Source organism: Rissa tridactyla, chromosome 6 (genome assembly GCF_028500815.1).
Source record: "Rissa tridactyla isolate bRisTri1 chromosome 6, bRisTri1.patW.cur.20221130, whole genome shotgun sequence".
Classification (NCBI taxonomy): Eukaryota; Metazoa; Chordata; class Aves; order Charadriiformes; family Laridae; genus Rissa; species Rissa tridactyla.
Window position 1 is genome coordinate 70,310,050 of NC_071471.1, and position 20,169 is coordinate 70,330,218.

At 43.2% G+C, this 20,169-nt stretch overlaps 1 protein-coding gene across 1 annotated transcript in view; it reads right to left on the minus strand.

The window, feature by feature from the left end:
* Nucleotides 1-1,896: 1,896 nt before the first annotated feature.
* The window catches only part of C6H10orf90 (chromosome 6 C10orf90 homolog), a 70,118-nt gene continuing 51,845 nt past the window's right edge, over nt 1,897-20,169 (minus strand). The window contains exons 4-9 of the mRNA XM_054206752.1: nt 19,795-20,085; nt 17,563-17,756; nt 16,366-16,564; nt 4,699-4,762; nt 3,334-3,433; nt 1,897-2,785 (exon numbers count right to left, since the gene is read on the minus strand). Coding sequence (XP_054062727.1) covers nt 2,747-2,785; nt 3,334-3,433; nt 4,699-4,762; nt 16,366-16,564; nt 17,563-17,756; nt 19,795-20,085 — 887 coding nt within the window. The 3' untranslated portion in view covers nt 1,897-2,746. The remainder of the gene's footprint in view (nt 2,786-3,333; nt 3,434-4,698; nt 4,763-16,365; nt 16,565-17,562; nt 17,757-19,794; nt 20,086-20,169) is intronic.

The window sequence follows — 20,169 nt, forward strand, 5'->3', positions numbered from 1 at the left end:
CAATGGCTTTAAGTCTGTGAGAAGGTGGAGTTACTGATGAGCCAGGGGAGGTGAGGACGCAGGAGGCCGGTGTGGTACTCTGTCTCCAAGGATGGCCAGCAGAAACGAGAGGAGACCAGGTCAGTTGGGAAGTGTCCTGCCCTGGTCAGCACGCTGACGGGGGTGCCAAGGGGCAGAAACCAGGCTGAGACATGTCACACCAACCCTGTGCCGTTCATCCCAGTTTCTCACCTGGTTCATTTCCTCACAAGGACCTGGGTGCTGTGATTTCCAAGCAGGATCAGCTCCTCTGTTTGATATTCCCAGCCAGACAGTCTGGGAATGCATACATATATTTACATCCACTTACATATGCATATAAAATTGTATGAACACGGAGGAGAGATATATTACGACAGTTAGATTGAGCCATATGCCTTAAATTCCTGGGCATCCTGGAGGACAAATGTCTGATTTCCATGTAAAACACTCTTTCACTCCCAACGAGGAAGACTCTGGCTCTTTCACTCTGCCAGAGAAAAAGCAGGAAAAGTTTTGGGGCTCTCTTCTCCTGGTGGCACTAGGTGTCAGTCCCATACCAGAGGACATCCCTGACCCCGGCTGTGAGTATCTCGCTGTGTGCTCCTCTGCAGTCCATCCAGATCCCTATGGATATCAAATACCCAATGTCTTGTCTCCGTACCAAAAGGTCTTGCTGTGGCTCTAGGGTAAGACTACAAGCAGGCTTAAATGTATACAGTGAAGCAGGATGAAATGTATGTAGTAGTTCTCAATGGATGTGTGCAGGAAATCATTCCTCTGAAGGGTGCAAACTTAATGAACCAAAGCTGCATTTCTCTGAAGTCAAGAAACTAGAGACTAAGGAACCAAGGGGGAAAAATGTGAGGTTCTGACTGAAATCAAAGGGGATTTTGGCACTGATTTCTATAGGAAATGTCTCTAGCTGTTGTAGTGAGCTATAACTGGATGAAAGCTTGAAAGATAATCCTTCAGATTCAGTCTAGGACACCATGTGTGTGGGTGTGTTTATGGCTATAATTTATCACTCTGTGGTGGAGACCCAGAAGTCCACCAGCGAGAAAGGCCCTCCTGTTTGAGGCAGGCCACATGTTTTTCCTGGAGAGCAGCAAGAGGGATCAATAAACCCACAGGAGAGCAGATCTACCACGCAGCTGAGCTGTGAAGCTTGGAGGATGCTCCTTCTTGCAGTCCCTTTTACAAGTTCTGCTCGGAGCTATGTGTGGTCCATCCCTGATGTCGGCTCCCAGTACGGGACTACTTGCTTGGCTAAAAAGACTTTTTTTGGGGGAAGAACCCTGGCAGTTTCTTCCTCACAGCCAGCATTACCTTACCTTACGTGTCCTCTCGAAATGCCTTGAACTAATTGATGTGTTTTTAAGAATACCTCTGTGGAATGCAATATATTTGTTCAATAAATCTCTATCTTCTCTGCGAGCAAAAATTAACATCATTAATCCTACTTTACAAACACAAAGAGGCAAAGTAATCTAACAGAGACAGTCAGAGCACAAAATATAACTAGGTTCCTTGTGTCCAGCGCAGGTCACACAGCTGGAGGCTATCTCAGTGGCCAAAGCCCGGCTCACAAACATCCCTTTTCCAAAAAAAATGACCTTACATCTCAGGCTAGATTAGAAAAATAAAGCCCAGATATCAAAGGCCAAATTCCAGCCTCATTGAAACACACTCAATGGAGTGTTGGTGCAACGGAGGTTAACACTTGCGAGGATTTTTATAGGCAATATTTTTTTACCGTCGGATTTGTGGCGTACAAAGGCATGACTTCTCCAGCAGTTTCAATAATGGTGTTATATTTAACAGTACCAAATAAAAACACAGCAGTTGGATCAATATTATATTCATATTTTATTCCATAAATAAACTCCATTGGTTTGTAAGCTGGTTGTTTTTACTTCCAAAATGTACAAATAAAGATTTAAATATTTTTGGAGGAAGCATTACAGATGGTTTTAGTTCTGCAGTTTTGATGCAAACATACGTCTTGGCACCACTTCTTAATATGCCGTTTCTATAAATGCTTAATGCTCACAGAAGTGGAGTAAAATATATATCGCAATGAAAAACACGAAAAACAGCGTTATAATCAAATTTTTAAATATTGCTCTTTAACAGGTAAGCTTGCTATGTAGATTCACTATATAAACAGGAATAGAGTTCTTCAGAGAGCTAAAATATTGGTCCCTTTTGGTATGTTAAGTATTAATGTGAAACTGCTGCTGCTATGATTACGTGGTAATGCTATTTCAGCTAGTTTCTAAACATAACAAATAATGATATTCATTTTTCTTTACTTCAAGGATTTAACTCACAGGAAATCAATTAATAGAATACTTCAGAGAAATAAGTTTTCCAGATCTTATAAACCCAGTTCTACTGCTACAGAGATGTATACTTTTTAAAAGACTAAGATAAATAATACCACTGTAATTCAGTATTTGCATTAAAAATTCTTAAAATTATTTCCTCTGGGTAAACTGACCAAAAGGTGATGCTCTGAAACAGCTGCGTCCCTTTTAGACTGTTTTTGATGACTCAAAAGTTGCCCTAAAATTTCATTTGAAATATATATGATCTTTCTTTATATAAAGAGCCAAAGATAAGAAAAGTACCTCCAAGTAATTGAGATAACAGTAAATTTTATGGCTAATATAGCAGTCAAAGGCATTCAAGATCCAGTTAGGATGGTGGGCAAGAGAATCCTTTGTCATTCCGTGTTTCTTTGAAGGAGCTGGTCCAGTAATTGCTGGGAAAATAAAACAAAGCAAACCAGCCTTAAGATACCGTTAAAATACATGAGGAGGATAAAAGTGTAGAAATCTGCAATGACACTGTAGGTGAGATGGTATTAACATTCTCGGACTTCAAATCTACTGGCTACATTGCTTGGAAAAAAAAAAAAAAAGGCACTGAAAGCTTTTCCATCTCGGACAGGAAGGGAGTAATTAGATGGAGGAACAGAGCCCTTAAACAATGAAAAACTGGTACTTGTGTGTATCATGGAGCTGAATTATCTGGGAATGCCTCAGATCCGCCCCCGGATTAGCTGTGCTAATGCAGTTTTCTACCACAACTAACTTACTACTCGTTTTTAAAAACCAAAAGTCTAGGGTTCTTATTCCAACACAAGGCTCAGCTGTTAATTCAAGTTTAAGGAAGTGCCCAACCCCAAGGACAAGATTTTAAAAAATCCTTTGCTCCTTTTCCCACGAGGCAGGTGCTGCCTCTACGGACCCCATTCACAGGTAAAGAAGGGTTATGAAATTATTCTTGGCATTTGCAATAAATCCTTACCTTTTTAAAGATCTCAACACGCAGTCTGTTACTCTGGATGATGATCCGTTTCTGTTTTTCTTCTTGTTTCTTTTTTACTTCTGGTAAATTGTCATAAATCCTGGAATGAATTTAGAAAGTTAACTTCACACGTCATCCCTGGCACTCGCAAATAATTTAGGTTTCCTATAGGAAACGTTTGCCTTCAATGCAATACTTGTCATTAATAGGCATCTCTAAGTACTTGAATGAAATTTATGGCACGGGAATTACAAATTATTAACAATAATGTTTTTATATAAAATCTAACTTGTTGAAAAACACTTTAATTTTGGACTAAAAAGTAAAGAAAGAGGCGGGATCGGGTTATCTCAATGCAGCAGTGGAATTCTGGAGTAGCTTCTCATGAGCTCTGTGGAGTTGGTTTCAATTTATAGCAACATAATTCAAACCAGAATCTGGCCTGTACACTTTTTTTTATATATATATTTGTGTCACGAAATTAATACCAAGAAATTATTTTCAAGTATTTTTCTAAAATATATAGAATATGTAAAAATATTCTAAAATTCTCTAATCATCATTAAAAGACTGTAGGCTGTTAACATTTTTTCTCACCGCCGTTAGAAATTCTTTTTACCAAGGAGAACATAATCTGCCCTTTGGAAAAATAACAGGAGTTGCCCTCAAAAGGTGACTTCTGGTCAGATCTTTTTCCACTGAAATCAATGATAAAATTCCTAGGGGTTTGAAAAGAAAGGAGGACCTTCTTTTGCAGCAGTCCTTCACATGCAATGCCTGTTAGTCCCGATTTTTCCTCCTACTATTTTGCAATACCGAGTTCTCGAAGCAGCCTGGTTTGGCTCGCACTCAGCCAGGAGATTGTATTTTGGAGAAGAGAAATGGGATGCACCTTGAGCGCTCTTAAAAGCGGGGTGAATTCTGCACGGAAAGCCATTTGCAGCTTTCCTCGCTGTAAACGGTGGCGTGAAGTGCAATGCAGTTAAAGGTCACACCCCGCATTTCTAAGAGTTTGCTGCAATTCCCACACTACATGCCATAATCGGGATGAATAAAAAACCCCAAAGTGACTGTACTGCTTGTATTTTCAAAGGTCCAGCATGAGGTACCACTCTGGGACTTTGTTCTCACACCATGGTACCCCACGCCATCTGAAACTGCTGGAAAAAGGATGCTGAAAGGGCAGAGCTGCCCCAAATGCATCAAACTGATGCAGTGGAAGAACAACGTGAGCATTGCACCGAAGCGTGGTACGCGGCGCTGACAGAACAGCCATCCAGTGTATGGAGATGATGTGGAAATACGCTGCCTTAGGCGTGAGATGGCAGTGATTCGCAGCGAACTCTAAAGCGAAGCGATTTGTACCTTTTTGATCTCATATGCATCTCCTTCTCTGGAATGAATCTTTCCTTTGGTTTGAAGAGGTTATCTAGCAGAGGGAAAAAAAAAAGTTAATATTGGAGGAATCTGCGTTTACTGAAATTTTAAATGTCACGTTCCATGATGACTTAAGGCCGGATCCAAATCTCCATAGGTCAATGAAAGGACATTTAACAACTTCATCCAGAGCCGAATTGGTTCCTGAGGCTGCCCTGCAGAAAGGCAAGGATGGAGAAGACCCATAACAAAAAGCTTCGTTGCAGAGTTCGTTTATTTTAAATGCATATGACTTTTGTCATTGTCAGATGCAGCTGTGTACACCCTTTATTCAGATCAAGAACCAGTAAAGACTACCACTGTACCGAGCGACCTGTTTTCCCCACATACAGGCAGTTGCACCCACACACACTGGCCGCATCCTCAGCTGATGTGTGTTAGGCACCTGGCCTGGTACGATCATTTCCGATTCAATTTACTCCTGTCTTTCAGGGCTGTGAGTAGTTATGTCGAGCGTCAGGAGGAGGAAAATTGCATTACTCTTTCCCGATCAAATATGAAGATACCTGCGATAATTCCAATCGGCATTTCCCTGGATGCGGCAAAATAATTACCAATCTTAGCAGTTGACGGGTCTCAGCAATAGGTAATTTTAACACCTTCCTTGCAAATACGGTTTCTGAATGGGAAGGGATGTTGCTCGTACAAGGTGGGAAGCCAGTAAATACGTAATCAGAACTGGTCCTTGATGAAGGAGACTGTCTCTAAACACCTTTATCAGGAGAGGAGGGAGGACTGATGCCCGCACAACTACGTTATTTAGATTAACACCAGGACGATGAAAGAAAAAGTGGGGAGATGGGGCAGGGTCCCCCCTCCGTCCAGCGGGATCATCCAGAGGGGGAAGGAACATCCCTGTAGGGCACGAGCTGCTGCCCTGGTGCACGCAGGCAACGTGGATGGTTATAACTTGAGCTTCTCAGTTCAGGTGTAGGGAAAAAATGGTTTTATGTTGTGGTCTCTCAACACAAGGACGACCAGAGCGTTGCCTACGCCCAGCCAGGTCCAGGCCGTTTCCCCGGAGCACTGGGGACAGGGGTATGATGCCCTGTGTAGTCACAGTAACCTGAATATCAAAGCTATTTGCCAGTATCTTTGCAGAACATATGTATAAGATAAGTATATGTGCAAGCTTTTTAGCACTTCCATTTTCCAAGGAAGTTTAGGAGACATAATATATATCACAGCAGGCACCACGTTGACCCCTTTCTGCCACCTCACTGAAGAGACAAAATACAATAATCAAGGCAGAGAAGTAAATACAGAGAATAATTAGTTCCAGAACTGCCCAGTGCAGACACTGGCCCCGAGCAGACACAGTGTCCACTACCCAAAAAAGATCCCTTCCCCACCAGTATTCCTTCCCCGCTGTTTAGGACGCCAAATGGGAGACGTCTCAGCAACCAAACAGCCTCAAGCAACTTAATGGGTCTACACCCAGAGGCAAAGTCGTCCTCAGATTACCGTGTTTCCCAGGAAAACGCTACATGTCCTTTAAGATCACTGTTGTATCTGGATGTAGAAATCAAAGGGAGCTTTGCAGCAGGTCCCGTTCTGAACTGGTAGAGTTTTCAAAACACTAATTGAGAAAGGGGGGGAGGCCACGAAGCCTCCTCTGCCTGAGGACTAACTTTTCACCACTCGGCGGCTGTCTAACGCTTAATCATGCTTATTAAATCTTCAGTACACACAAGCAACATGCTCAATTTGCTAGGAAAATATAATTTGCCTTTTATTTATTAGTGCTCTTATGTTCATTTACGTGTTCGTTAACTTGAAAGCACTCGGACGCTATTGCTGTTCAAATAACCCTGAAACTTAAGGGAGCAGATTGCCTGTGACCTGGATGGTCCCAGCGAAGGATGGGGGTCTGGGGTCATCGATGATCTGGGAGTGGCGTGGATCCCAGCGCGGTTCAGAGCAGCCGCAGCGTGGTCCCTTGCTGCTGGAGGTTGCACGCCTGGTCCTGACAGCTCAGGGTCGCAGGATGCATCCCTTCCCGCAAGGCACGTCCTCTAACCCGGAGAATAGCATGGGATCAGGCTGAAAACCTAAAAAACCATCACTATAGGTTCTCTGCAGTGCTAAAACAAAACCAGAGGTGCTTCATGCTGCACAGCAAATTCAGGCGCTTTTCTAGTCTGTGTCACAATACGGTCCTCAGTACGTGATCCCTGGCGTGACAACCAGTTCCTTGTGTGTACCCACGTCCTTGGGCACAGAAAAGCAGCTGAGGGCACTGGAAATAACCCCCCAGAAGAAACCTGGACTACCCGCACCAAAACCTCCAGCAGCAGGCCACGGCGGACCTCTCCCAAGATGCGAGACAATCAGACAGCACGGAGCCCGCGTTCTATATGATTTCCTACACACCGCGAGAGACATCTGCTCAAATGCATGAATTTTTATTCCAGGAATTCTCAGATGTAGGATTTCTGGAATAAAACTAATTGGTTTAGGGATCCCCCCTCCCCTCCTTTTCCCTAAATAAAAGCTGTTAATGGGACATTAACATTCCCAGACCTCTGTGAATAGCCACCAGGACATGCCGGGTCCCAGCCGGGGATCTGCAGGCCTGCGACCTGTCTTGTAAACAGTGTGACAAGCTAATCTGTATTTTTTCTAGGAGTCACTAAGACAGGCTGGCCTCTGTGTTCGAGTGCTGGGAAGTACCGCAGAGGCCGAGAGCTGTGCGAGTGCCGGAGCGTACGGCTGCTCCTCCGGAATAATCCTCTCCTGATGGTCTTGAAGGGCATCAGACCCATCACTGCCCATGAGTCTGCCTGAAACTATGTATGTGGCTGTGCCGGTGGCTTTGAAAGGGAAGGCTCTGGGGAAAATCCTCCAAGAGAAAATAAATCTCCCTTGGTTATAAAAATGCCCTTTGTGAAGCAGCTCGGAGTCAAAAGGTTAACACTTAGGGGTAAAGATTCATGTAGTATCTCTCGGCTCACTCTCAGGTCACTATGTAAAAGAAAAAAAAAATCCTATGCAAGCATCAAGCAGAAATAAGGCTAATCCTTGATGGATTTTAGGATTAGAATTCAATAATTATCTGAAAAATAAGTATAAATTGGTGTAAATGAAAAAATATAAATCATATGTGCATTTAAACACTTGCTCATGTTCAATACCAAGAGGAAAGCATATTTCAAAGTGGAAGAGCAGCACACGTTCAGAGCTATAATAACCTGCCAAACACATCATGAGGACCTGAATTAACATTCTTTCCTACCAAGCGAAGATCAAAGTGGAGCAGAAGGTGGACAATTCCCCAGGCTGATAGTCTTCTAAATTGCATTTTATCAAAGTTCCTTATCAAATTTCATAGCCCTGTATTACATTTGGAGAAAACTATTGTGAAGGCTAGAAAAGAAGAGATTTCAAAGCAGACATTCAGCATTTCCCGTGATGCATGGCAGCTAAAAAAAGTATAGACAGATAGGCGTGAAACACTTCATTGGTGTTTTATTCAAACCTTGTGAAACTACCGAGCTTCTGGTATTTACACCGACACAGTGTGCAACCATGGTCTGACATCTCCACAGTGGGGAAAGAAGCCACTTCAGCAGGTTGTAAACAAAAGTAAATGGGTCATCACTGTGATATATTTTAACTAAAGCTAAACTCCACCTCAGACAGGATGAGTAACTTTCCTGCTCGAGAACTTAGTAAATGTTTAGACAGAGAACAGATAAAATGGTTGTGTTGGAACCGTCCCCCGACTTCCTATTTACCACTAAATCACTGAAACACTTAAAAAAGAAAAAAAACTGGCAAAATTTATCAAAGGCTAAACTCTGCCCATCAGAATATGCACACATTTTCTCCGAACGTGAATGCAAATTCTCCAGGTTTGTTAGGAGCTAAAACGTGCCTTTGAGGATGTGTTGCCAGCCCCTGAAAAGCAAAGCACTGATAGCGGTGGTTTGCTAATTAAACTGCTTTTTTACTGAACTGGAAAAATAATTCACCAAAAGCCCCTTCACCCAGAGAAGTCCTAAGATATAAAAGACTTTTTGAAACACTGCTTTTTTTGAATCAACAGTCCCCTAAAAAATAAGTTAGCCTTGAATCCAAGATAAATGTCAAGGTGGCATTCGGGGTAACATGCCCATAGCACTTGACTGGGAATTCATCCAGAGAATATAAACTAGTGCCTACACCCAAGGGTGCTGCCCGAAGTTTTGCACGTCGTATGGCAATGACTTCATGCAATGAATTACTTCAGCTGAAGTCAATAGATGAGGTTTTGGTATTATTTATAAAAACTGCAATAACCCACTAGTTAAAGGTCTGATGTTAAGACTGCCTGGACCTTCTGCTTATCTCAGAGACGGGCTGAAGCTCAAAGGTGGTCCTTCACCCAAGAGGATCCACAGGAAGGGGGTTCATGGTCTGTCCCACACTGTGGTTATTGAGACTTCTGGTCCTCCTTAATATTTCAGTCTTAACAACGGAAAACATGACTAATATCTCCAAAAAAAGCTGTAAAGTTTACAGGTTTATGAAAACATTTTCATACTAAATTAATTTTGGGCATGATGCAGGAGATTTGAGACCCTTCTGCCCAAATGATACTTGAACATTCGTGGATTTAATCCAGAAAAAAAATTTAATTAGCATCTCCCCTGGCCTTCCAAAATAATTCTTGTTTGATTACAGCACGTAGTCTTGAGAAGCATAAAATTTCTTTCAAAAAATAACAATTAATGGAGAAGGTACGACAGATCTTGGTAAATTCATCAAATGATTAATTTAATCTTTGGTAAAATTTGTACCAGCTTCTTAGTCCTGGGTTCTTTAGTTGCAATTTCTAATCGTGGGTGAAATCAGACCTGTAACTCCTAGATTAAAAAGCTCGTTTTTCTATTAGGCTGCTTCAAGACCCCAATGAAATTATCCCCCAGCAAACTGACAGAACTTCATGAGTCATCCATTATAAAGCACGTTGTTTCAATGCTGTCGTCATCCACACAAAACTCTTCATATTTGAAGATTTTCCAATTTATTGCCACCTTCCCTGCATAGAGGCTGGCTATCTCCCCCCTTGGCAAGGATGATGGCACGAAGGGGACATGCCGGTCACCCTGTCCACTGCATCACCTCCTCCCCTGTCGTCACAGTGAGTCCGAGCATCGGGCTCCTGAGGGACCCTGTCACCCACTGCCAGTGACCTGCAACGTGCTGCTGGGCTTAGCTGACTCATAGGCACCGCTCTACTCAATGTGATGAATAATAATACCATAAGAATAGGTCATTCCTCTTCCTAATTCAATTACCCGACTGCAGCTTGGGCTTTATTCAGCGCCGTCAGCCTTAAGCAAGAGGCCAGGTGCCAACAGGACCAGTGGCACTACTGCTCACTATGAGTTTTGATGGGGAAAAGGAACGGGAGAAACCGCACAACCGAAGCCATACATGAACAGAGATGGGCTGGTGGCTGCAAACATCTCATCAACCACCAATGGCATCCGAAGACCATGAGGATGCATGTTAGCGGCTGCAGGATTTGCCAGCTGCCCATTTATTGCAAATTCCCAGGTTGCTGTCTTCTCCTCTCTCTACAGTCCAAATAAAAACCTCCTTGGCGTAGAGCTTCTCCAGAAACCAACCCCTTGAAAACACAAACAAGCAAACAGCCATCCTCGCCCTCCAGGCTTTTGCAGTTACAATAAAGCATGTTGGAAAGGTTTAGAAGCACGGCTGAGGAGGTATAAACTTGTTTCCAAAATATTAGTAAAGATACAGGATTTGGATGCAAATCCAGCGAAACACAGCAGGCACCGCGGTGGGGGTTGAATGGTAACGTTCAACTTATATTGCCGTTTCCAATGAACCACCGCCCTCTCAAAGGAAAGGAAAATGGAAGGTATGAAAAAAACATATGTGCCTGAGAAAATTTTTTTAAACCTCTAAGAGTGCTTGTGTACACTAAGATCACAAGGCTGTTCATTATGCAGATTTAAAGGCCTATAAACAGCTGGTAGTCCTGTCACTGAAGTAATTACATTACGGTTTTCGAGATTTAAATCCAGTTATTTGAACATTGTTTCTATTCAGTTCGTCACAGTGGGATCTCTAATTTGTTCGACATAGGCAACAGCCGAGTAGTCTATCTTGGACTAATTAGCACTCTTGAAATTTCGCAGTACGCATTACACAGCACAAAGGCTAGCGTGAGAGTTGCAGGTTCTCTGCCTTCAAAGTGCTCTTGTGACGATAAAATCTTCTGCAGGATAAACATTTTCATTTTTCCAAGATTACTTTTAGCATTTCGTAAAATCCTGCCCGTGAATTACAATTAAAAATGGTAAACAACTTGGGGTTTTTGAGGCTGAGAAGGTAAACGGAAACCGCACAGATGTTGGTATTTATATGGAAATGATGTGAAATGCCAGTTATTTCTTTCTCCTACAAGAAACTAAAGTTGTAACAACACTGTCAAAACATTGGAAAACCGTGCGAGCTAATAATTTCGTGTTATCAAGAAAGATGCTTTAGTCTGAGGGAATAATCTCAGGTGGAGAAAAACCTCTGAAGGTCACCGCTCTTTTTTCTGGGTGAGAATTATTTTATTGAAATTAAAGCTGCAAGTCCCGAGCGAAGCGCATGTAACGAGCTTGTTGCAGAGAGGTATCATTGCAAGTGCAGAGGGCAACACCTCCAGCTGCAGTTTAACCCCCATTTACACCGGCATAAAAGCAGGCTGGCACCCACAGGGACAGTCCCGGCTCTCCCCTCCTGTGCCACCTGCCCTTGCACATGGGAAACTGAGCCGGGAATGTCCTCCGGCGGCGGAAAACTAATCAGATAACTAATTTTATCGTCAGCGCTTGTGGCAAGTGTGCTGCAGCGACCCGCTCTGCGAGCACCTCGGGGTTGCACGGAGACGATCTGCTCTTGCCCAGCCACAAATGTGCTCATAATCCATCCTTGGGGTCACTGTGTCGGGGTCAGTGGAAATTAAACTTCATCAGCCAACCTGCTCTTACAAAAAAGACCACTGGAAAATGTCTGAGGGTGTGCTGGCAATGAGCCCTATGAACCTCAGAGCCATAAAGACCTCTACCTCCTCAAATCCCAAAGACATCAGGGAAGAGCAAAAAAAAAGAGAAAGGAGGAAACTATCAGACTGAAAAAAGCAACCACAAGATCACACCCTGAAGCCTAGAGGTGCCGTCAATACGATGCTGTATACTTAAGCAAGTTTCCAGGTCATCATTTTACTCTCCTGGGTCCTTAATTGCAAATGTTGTTTCAATGTGTGTTGCTGTGAAAGAGCAGCCGGCTTCCCGAGAACAAGAAACCTGCAGGCGGGCTGCGTCTGGTTGAGATTTCTTAAAACTAGCAGGGAGAAGAGAAGAACCATTAGTTCTAGTACCAAATAAAATACCCGTGGCTATGGGGACGTGGCAGACCAACTGTCCGGCATGCACAGAAGTGTTTGGTGCCCAGTTCCCTTGACTTCTAATGGTGGCTGAGTCTAACATGTTTTGGCCTTTGTAAGTCGCTGTGACAGACGCTTGTGGAGAAGACCTTGGGTATCTTAATTGGTTCCACAGAGTCAGTCTGTAATCTGCACTATGTGTCCAAGAAACTAAAAGACAAATAGGATTTTAAATGGTGTTTTAAAATTCAGATGTGATTTTAAAATCCAAGGTATTTTAGGGACGTACAGGTACATCCACAGCTCATCTTGATTATTGCTTCTGGTCATCCACGTTCAAGAAGCCAAACTAAAAGAGGAGCAGAGAGAACAGATGCAGCGTGGAACGGAGACTGTTATGAGGGATGAGAGGAGCGTTGGTCCTTCAGTCTAGCAAAACAAATATGAAAGGACTTATAACTGCTGTCTCTAGAGGATAGGCATTTTGCAATTTGAGAAGGCGAAAAGCTTTGTAAGACGGGGAACTATGCTGGCACTATAACAAATGGGTATACACTGAGCATTAGCGTCTTGAAATGAAGAAGTTACTGCCACCAGAAGATGGTGATGCAGGGCTGATGCAGTGCACCCTGGGCTGTGGGACTGCCCTCTCCACAGCTTTGGTGTCACAGTCAGATGCTCCTGGACCACGACGGACTCACGATATAGCCAGTATATAGTATAGCCAGAGATGGAGGTGGCATCCAGGACTTTCTGTGGTTGGACATACAGACACACCTGTGGGTATTTTTCCTTTTCTGGGTACAGAATCACAGACTGGCAGGGGTTGGAAGGGACCTCTGGAGATCATCCAGTCCAACCCCCTGCCAGAGCAGGGTCACCCAGAGCAGGTGGCACAGGAACGCGTCCAGGCGGGTTTGGAATGTCTCCAGAGACGGAGACTCCACCACTGTGCCCTGCATAAATCCCAGGCTCTCTCCACTTGAAAAGCTGGCTTTGAAATATGTAGTCAGGGATGAACCCCGCCATGTCTCCTTTGCTCAGCCTGTTTTGGCTGGCAGGCAGCTTTGGTGACCTCTGTGCATGGGTGCGGTACCAGAGCAGCCTGGGAGCTCTCGTTGGGAAGGGTACGGTCTCATTACACCCATAAAAATGAGAGGCTGGTGCCAAGGGAGGAGATGCTGTTCTCCTCCCTGTCTCCCACCCTCCCTCTCGCCTCCCCCGCACCAGCTCATCCCACCCCATCCCAACACTGTTTGACGAGCTGGGTCAGTCATTGGGTCTGACAAAAACTCAAAGAGGGAATCCTAATCTAAAAAAAAATAATAAATAATTAAAAAGCAGCTCCTGATAGACCCAACTGAAATATGGGGGCACAGACGGGCCACGCACAGCGACAGAGCAGGCGGTGAAACTGCTGCTTGTGCCCACAGCATCCCTTACCCCAGGTTACAATGTGAAACGTCATCCTCAGGTCACTGCGATTTTGATGTCCACTTCCCATCTCAGAAAATGGAACTGTGCTTGCATCCCCTACCTGGACTACAGCGGCATTTTCATTTCGTTTTACTTTTGTTTTCTAAAACATGAGGCAAAGTCCTTCCTGGCTTTAAAAGCCCACATTAAATGCTAAAATGTTTTTTCCAGGGAATACAGAATAATGATGACAACAAATGATAACTTCTCTTCCTTCCAGCTTTGGGGGCAGGCAGAAGGGAAGGAGAAGGCTGCAACCCCGGTGACATCAGCGGGGACACCAGAAGGACACGGGCAGCCAGTGCCCTTGGCGAGCACGAGGGGGACGCCCTTGTCTCTTCTGCCAGAGGGGTTGCAACTGGAAAAGTTTGGGAGCACCTGTAGGAAACAAAGATCCCCCACTCTGGGGCTTATTAATGGTACTAATCCTTCAGCACAACAGCGTCGACCAGCAGAAGTCCTAAAATACCAATTGTCAGGACTCGGAGCAAATTAAATATGCTCAGTCCGCTCCTACGCAGCCCTCTGAACTGCCGCCTACGCAGTTGTGTTTTAAGGGGGACCTAGGATTTCCAAAATTAATTACAATTATGCTTAAATAACAGACATGTGACACCTCTGTCATTATAAAAATATTAAGATCTTACAAACAGAAAATTATACATGGCTGCAGGAAGGCAGAGGAGTTACGGAAACTAAAGATTCTCTTTAGACAAATTTATCTTTAATGACCAACCGCTAAAAGAGGGAAATAGTAATTTACTTGAATAATTAATGAATATATTTCAATATTATGCTTTTATTACTCATTAAACAAGAATAAAGATTACTCTTTAATTATAATTTAAGGAGAAAGAGGTTTAACCTTTCAATTTTTTGTTTCGTAAAGTATTTACAGAGTGGTTTAGGGAACTCCCAAAGGTGAGCAAAGAAAGGGGGAGATGTTTGCCACTTCTTCTGTGATACATGACAAACTCCTGGCCTGGGCCACTGCCTGCTGGGAGGGCTTGCTGGTGCTGGCACAGAGCCACCACCACCGCGGGGCAGCGCCGCCCTGAGGGATCGGAACCCAAGAAAATTAACCGGGATAATTGAAACGGTGAATGAATTTTATCCACTCTTTAAAATATAATTCATGTTTTATGCTTTGTTTACTTACGCTTATTTAGCTCTTACTATAAAAACCCATTATGTATCTGATGTAAGGCAGACTCCATCATACCGTAACAGATGGCACAGATGTACCAACAGAAATTGGTACTCTCCAAAGCAAAGCATGGCAAAAGCCCCGAGATGGGGACTGTGCCCGGCCTTCCTGCACCCAGTCTCATTCCCCAGGGAGCAAAAAACACATACGTGTCTCCCAGCGCTGAGGGCATCAAAGATTTTATCTCCTGCTTCCCCCAGGCGACCCATCTAGTTGTTTAATGTTTTCAATTGATTAACTTTTCAGTAGAATAACATGGCTTCAAACAGCCACAGATTTAAAACCAAAAATGTAAAGAGAATGTCATTCAATCAAGTGAATCTTTCTCTTTAGTCAACTGAATTAAGTAACAGCCAGATGGCAATCAAAAAACAAAACAAAACAAAACGGATAAAAGAAAAACAAAAGTAATTTGTTTAACATCTTGCGCCTAGGTAATACTTACAGAGGTGCTATTGGGAGGGAGCTGCGAGGGAGCTTCTCAGAGAGAAGCATTTTACTCGCCGGATATCGAGACTGTTTACCACTAGGGTAATAAACCAACCTAATCAACTTGAATTAGGAAATCACAGAGTTCAGATGCATTGATTTAGCAGCCTTGCATACAGCTGCGGGGCAGACGAGCGTACTTTCCCAGCTAGCTCACTGCTGAGGGCTTCATCAGTCAAGTGGCAAGTCCACACCTGAAGCTGCTGAGAAGCTGCTGAGAAGAATCATAGAATCTTCATGGTTGGAAAAGGACCTTTGAGATCATCGAGTCCAACCATATGCACACACACAAAAAACCCAAAAAAAACCCCCAAAAACCCAAAACAAAACAAAACAAAAAACCCCCAAAACCGCCAACAACCTACAGTCTCTGCCCTTCAGAGCATGCCCTGAAGTGCCACTTCTAGACTTTTCTTAAATACCTCTAGGGCTGGTGACTCAACCCCCTCCCTGGGCAGGCTGTTCCAGTGCCTGACCACTCTTTCAGTAAAGTCATTCTTCCTAATATCTAATCTAAACCTCCCCTGCTGCAACTTCAGACCATTTCCTCTGGTCCTGTCATTATTCACCTGGGAGAAGAGGCCAACCCCCACCTCTCTACACCCTCCTTTCAGGGAGTTGTAGAGGGCTACAAGAAGACCAGATGGGGACTCCTACTCCCCAGTCCCACCTGTCCCCCTCACCTGTCACTTCTCTCCCCTAACTGCTCTTTCTGTGAGAGGTATGAAATGCCATTTCTTGCTATCACCTCTACAACTAGCAACAACTCGCATCACATGACAATGACGAAAAGTCCCCAAGGAAGTCTCCTTCCGCTGCCACAGAGCACGGAAAACACCTCATCCCCACTATCCCATCTCCGTGCTCCAGAGACTTTCTGTTTTGAGCAGCAGGGCAGACGCTGGAGCGCTGGCGGGGCGAAGCTGGAGCAGCGGGTCTCACGTTTTTTCACAAAGTCAATATGGAAATCCTATACACGTGGCAAGATCTCAAAGACAGCTACAGACCTGTGGCGGGTCACAATTCAACTTACCACTGAGAGGGTGAGGAATGGTGTATTGCTTTTTTTTGCTTGAAGTGGATGTCGAGGAAAGCTTGCGAATGAGGGCTCCTTGGTTGCCTGCAGGAGCATCGCTCTGCTGGGCTTTCCTCAGCTGGACCATGTGCTCAAGCCTCTTCAGCCTTTCTTGGGAACGAGAGATGAACTGAGGCTTATGGATTTCTAGTGCTTCCTAAATGAAACAGAAAAACCGCTTGGTTTTAAAAAAAAAAATTAAAAGGAAGAAAAAAATGCGATATGCATCTAAGTGGGTTCAGTAAGAGATGCTCAATGAAAATGATTGCTTGTCTTTACGGAACCTAGCAAACTGCCTTCCTGTCTGTCTTCACTTCCTTATACTTTTAGAAAGCTGCTTTGGTGTGACATTTCCAGATCAGACAAAATAAGAATTTCTGGAAAAAAAAAACAACCCTCAACTTTCAGAAAACAGATTCGAAAGGTTTTGAATTACATATTTTTATAAGTTATCCAAATCCACGTTCTTGATGTTTTGCCTGTTTCCTTGTCTCACCCCATCGCCGAAACAGCTTGTCACCCACAGGTCACAAACTTTCCTGTTTATTTAGGTTGTCAGGCAGATCTATTCATGGATGATCCAGAAATAAAATGCTTTCCAGTCAAAGGCTGCTTCAGCATCTAGGAATGTCTCGGGGCAGGAGGCAGAAGTGGAGATTGATCTGCAACACGCTCCGGAGGAGACGGCAGGGAAGCACGTCTGCTGCTGGGGCTTGGTATCAACCTGGGGTCCTCTCCGTACCTACAGCTGCCACTTGTGGTACTGGATGTCATGCACGTTTTGGAAATTGTCAGTTCCAAGGTACAATATCAAAAATGTCTTTGGGAAATTTGTAAATCCCCAGACTTCTACCATGTTCCTCTACAGGAATGGCCGGTGGAGCCTAGAATGGGGAGCTTTTATAACCAGACAAGCCAAGCAAGTCTCGGCAGCTTATGCGAGCCACCAAAACTTCACTGGAAAGGAGAAAAATCAAGGAAACGAACTTCTGCCCTCTGCTACTTCCCAGGAAGCGAAGACCATCCATGAAAGAAAAAAGAAACAAAAAAGAAACAAAAAAGAAAAAAAAGGAAAAAAAATAATAAAAAAAATAACTAAAAAAAATCACTCCCCATATTAACAGCAACAACAACAACAACAAATTGATATTTTACCCGCAGCGTCCATGGGGCTGGTGGCGTTTTCTCGGTCTGGGAGCTGGTTTCTGGCCGGGTGAGCGCGTTGTTTTTCTCACGAGCAACATCTGGCGAGTGAGCGGCGGATAGTGTTACCCTGCTGGCTCCCTCCCGCTCGCCCTCCTCCTTGCGCTCCTTTCTTTTGTCACTTGAACCACAGAATTCATAATCACCTTCGAGAGATTTAAAAGTTCATTAAGAGTGCACGGTTAATTTTTTATTGGGTTCTCCACCTCATTAGACATAGAGGGCAATTTCTGAAATAAGAATGCCAAGGTATTATTAATAGGCCTCATTAAGCAGAATAGATCAAATCTAATCATAGGTGCTACTCACTGCCCTGTGACACCCAGAGTATCTTTCACATTAAGCCAGACATCACATCGAAGCGTAATTAAACCGCTCGGATGCTTAGCTCCATTTGCTGGTATTCGCTTCCCAAAAGCAAGACGCATCTGTAACACGGTGGCATCATGGAAAGGAAAGGATATCCCGCTGCCGCTTGCAGCTTGAGTTCATTTCAATTTGTCGCACATATTGTCGGGAATAAGATGTTGTTATGGACCTTAATCACATATCATTTCTCTTTGACCATACCAAGACTTTCATAAACACTAGTCGTCTTTTTTTTTCTTTGCTGATAGTATGATTTTTCTTTCTATCATTTCTATATATTCATTAGCCAGTGGAAAGACTCCATGAAAAAAAAATAAACAAAAAATGTGCATTATAGCATATTATTATGAAAGCTGTCGATTCACATTGAGAAAAAAAAGATTATTTTCTACACTTATAATTATTCTTTAATGCTCTATCACTCATACTCCCTGCACAAATTAGGACCAAAAGAGGCTATATGCTCAGAAATCAGAGTTGACAAGATTCTCATTTAGAGGACAGAATTAATCCAAAATAACAAAGGAACTTCAGAAGAGCTCCATATGAGCTATTTTGAAAAGTCACACTGGAGTACTTCTTCCTTGCCAAATAATTTGATTTCTAGAACTAAATATCTGGGAATAAAGCCCATTACTGTTTTATTTCAATTTTTGGTTACAATAAACTTAAAATATTTTCCTCTTTATGACATATTGTACATATTATATTGTACTTAAAAAAATATTAAAATGATCTGTGTTGGGTACATGTGCCTTATAAAAGCCTGAACTGTGTTTCCTCCCTAAGACTGTTCTTGTTAACATTTTGGGGAAAAAAAACCTTGAAACCTGTGAACATGAAATTAAACTCCTCGATAAGCCAGGTTTACAGAGGTGTCGATTAACTTTATCTTTGATAGATCTCAGCGGATGCTTCGCTTTTGTAAAACTAAGTCACTTCCAGTTAGTGACATGGCGTGATTTACCTTCAGGCACTGAAAGCAGAATGTAGCCTTTTCTCATCTAAATGGGTGTTCTATTCAGTAGCTTTACAGTCAGAAAGGAAAAAGTTTTGCCTACCCGCCTGCAAAAAATCGGTAAAAAACGCTGTAAGAAAAAAGGCCATATGATCATTATAGCATTTTTAAGGTGTTCTTGCAGTAAATTTCTCACGAAACTATTGATACTAAAGCCAAATTAATCTATAGGATATCCCAGTTGTCTTCTGCGAAAACACCTTATGCATGAGTACAGCTGCTTGTGTCATCTCTGTTTTAGCGATGTCAATAAACGCTGGAAGTAAGACATCCCAACGGGTGACAGCTAGAAGAAATTATGTTTTACATGCTGAAACCTTGTTGATAATCAGTTGTTAAACCTTTTCTTTTCTTTTCTTTGTGATCATGTCTCCAAACGAGGTATTTCATGCTATGCCTGTGCACCACATAGTTCAGGCTGTTGGGTCGAAAAGAAAAGATTACAGAAGCAAAAGAAAGGTATGAGAACAAGGTTGTAAGACTAACCTCACTTGTGGTGTTTCTTGGTTGGCCTGGGAATGCTTGACTCTGCAATTTTAATGTATTTTTTCAGTATTTTTTTGAATCTACTTACAGAGTAAGCCTATCTTTCTCATTTTAATCTTGTTTTCTATTAACCATAGCAGTGTATAGAGTCAGATGAGTTGATTGATCTCTCACCAGATGACTCATACTCAGCACTTAAAGCTGGACAAAAATGGACTGACTTTCCATTATTTCACTTTTTTCTTTGAGACTGATCTCATCTTATTATTGAAACCATATTGCTAACAACCACAGTAGGATTTGTACCTTACTTTTTAGGAGCTGGTTTTGCCTGTGAACGTTTTCTTCCCAGAGGATTCTTGACGAAGCTTTTATATTGCACATACTGCGGGAGACAGTGTTTTTTGGCTTCAGGACGCCCCGCGCTTGGATCTCTTTGGATTTGGAGGTGCCCTCGGAGGGGTCTCTCTTTTCCGATGGGCCGTCAGTAGCCGCAGCGATTGCCTTTCTGTGAGCTGTATCTGGAATGGAGCCAGACGCCGTCGCGCTGCTCCTGCCCGCGGTGCATTGCTGCTTCTTGCTTCCCGACAGCATTTGTGTTCCTATGAAAAACAGGAAAAATAAAAAAAAATATAAAAAAAATCAACAACCCCAAATTCTATAACATGGGAACATTTCTCTTCTCA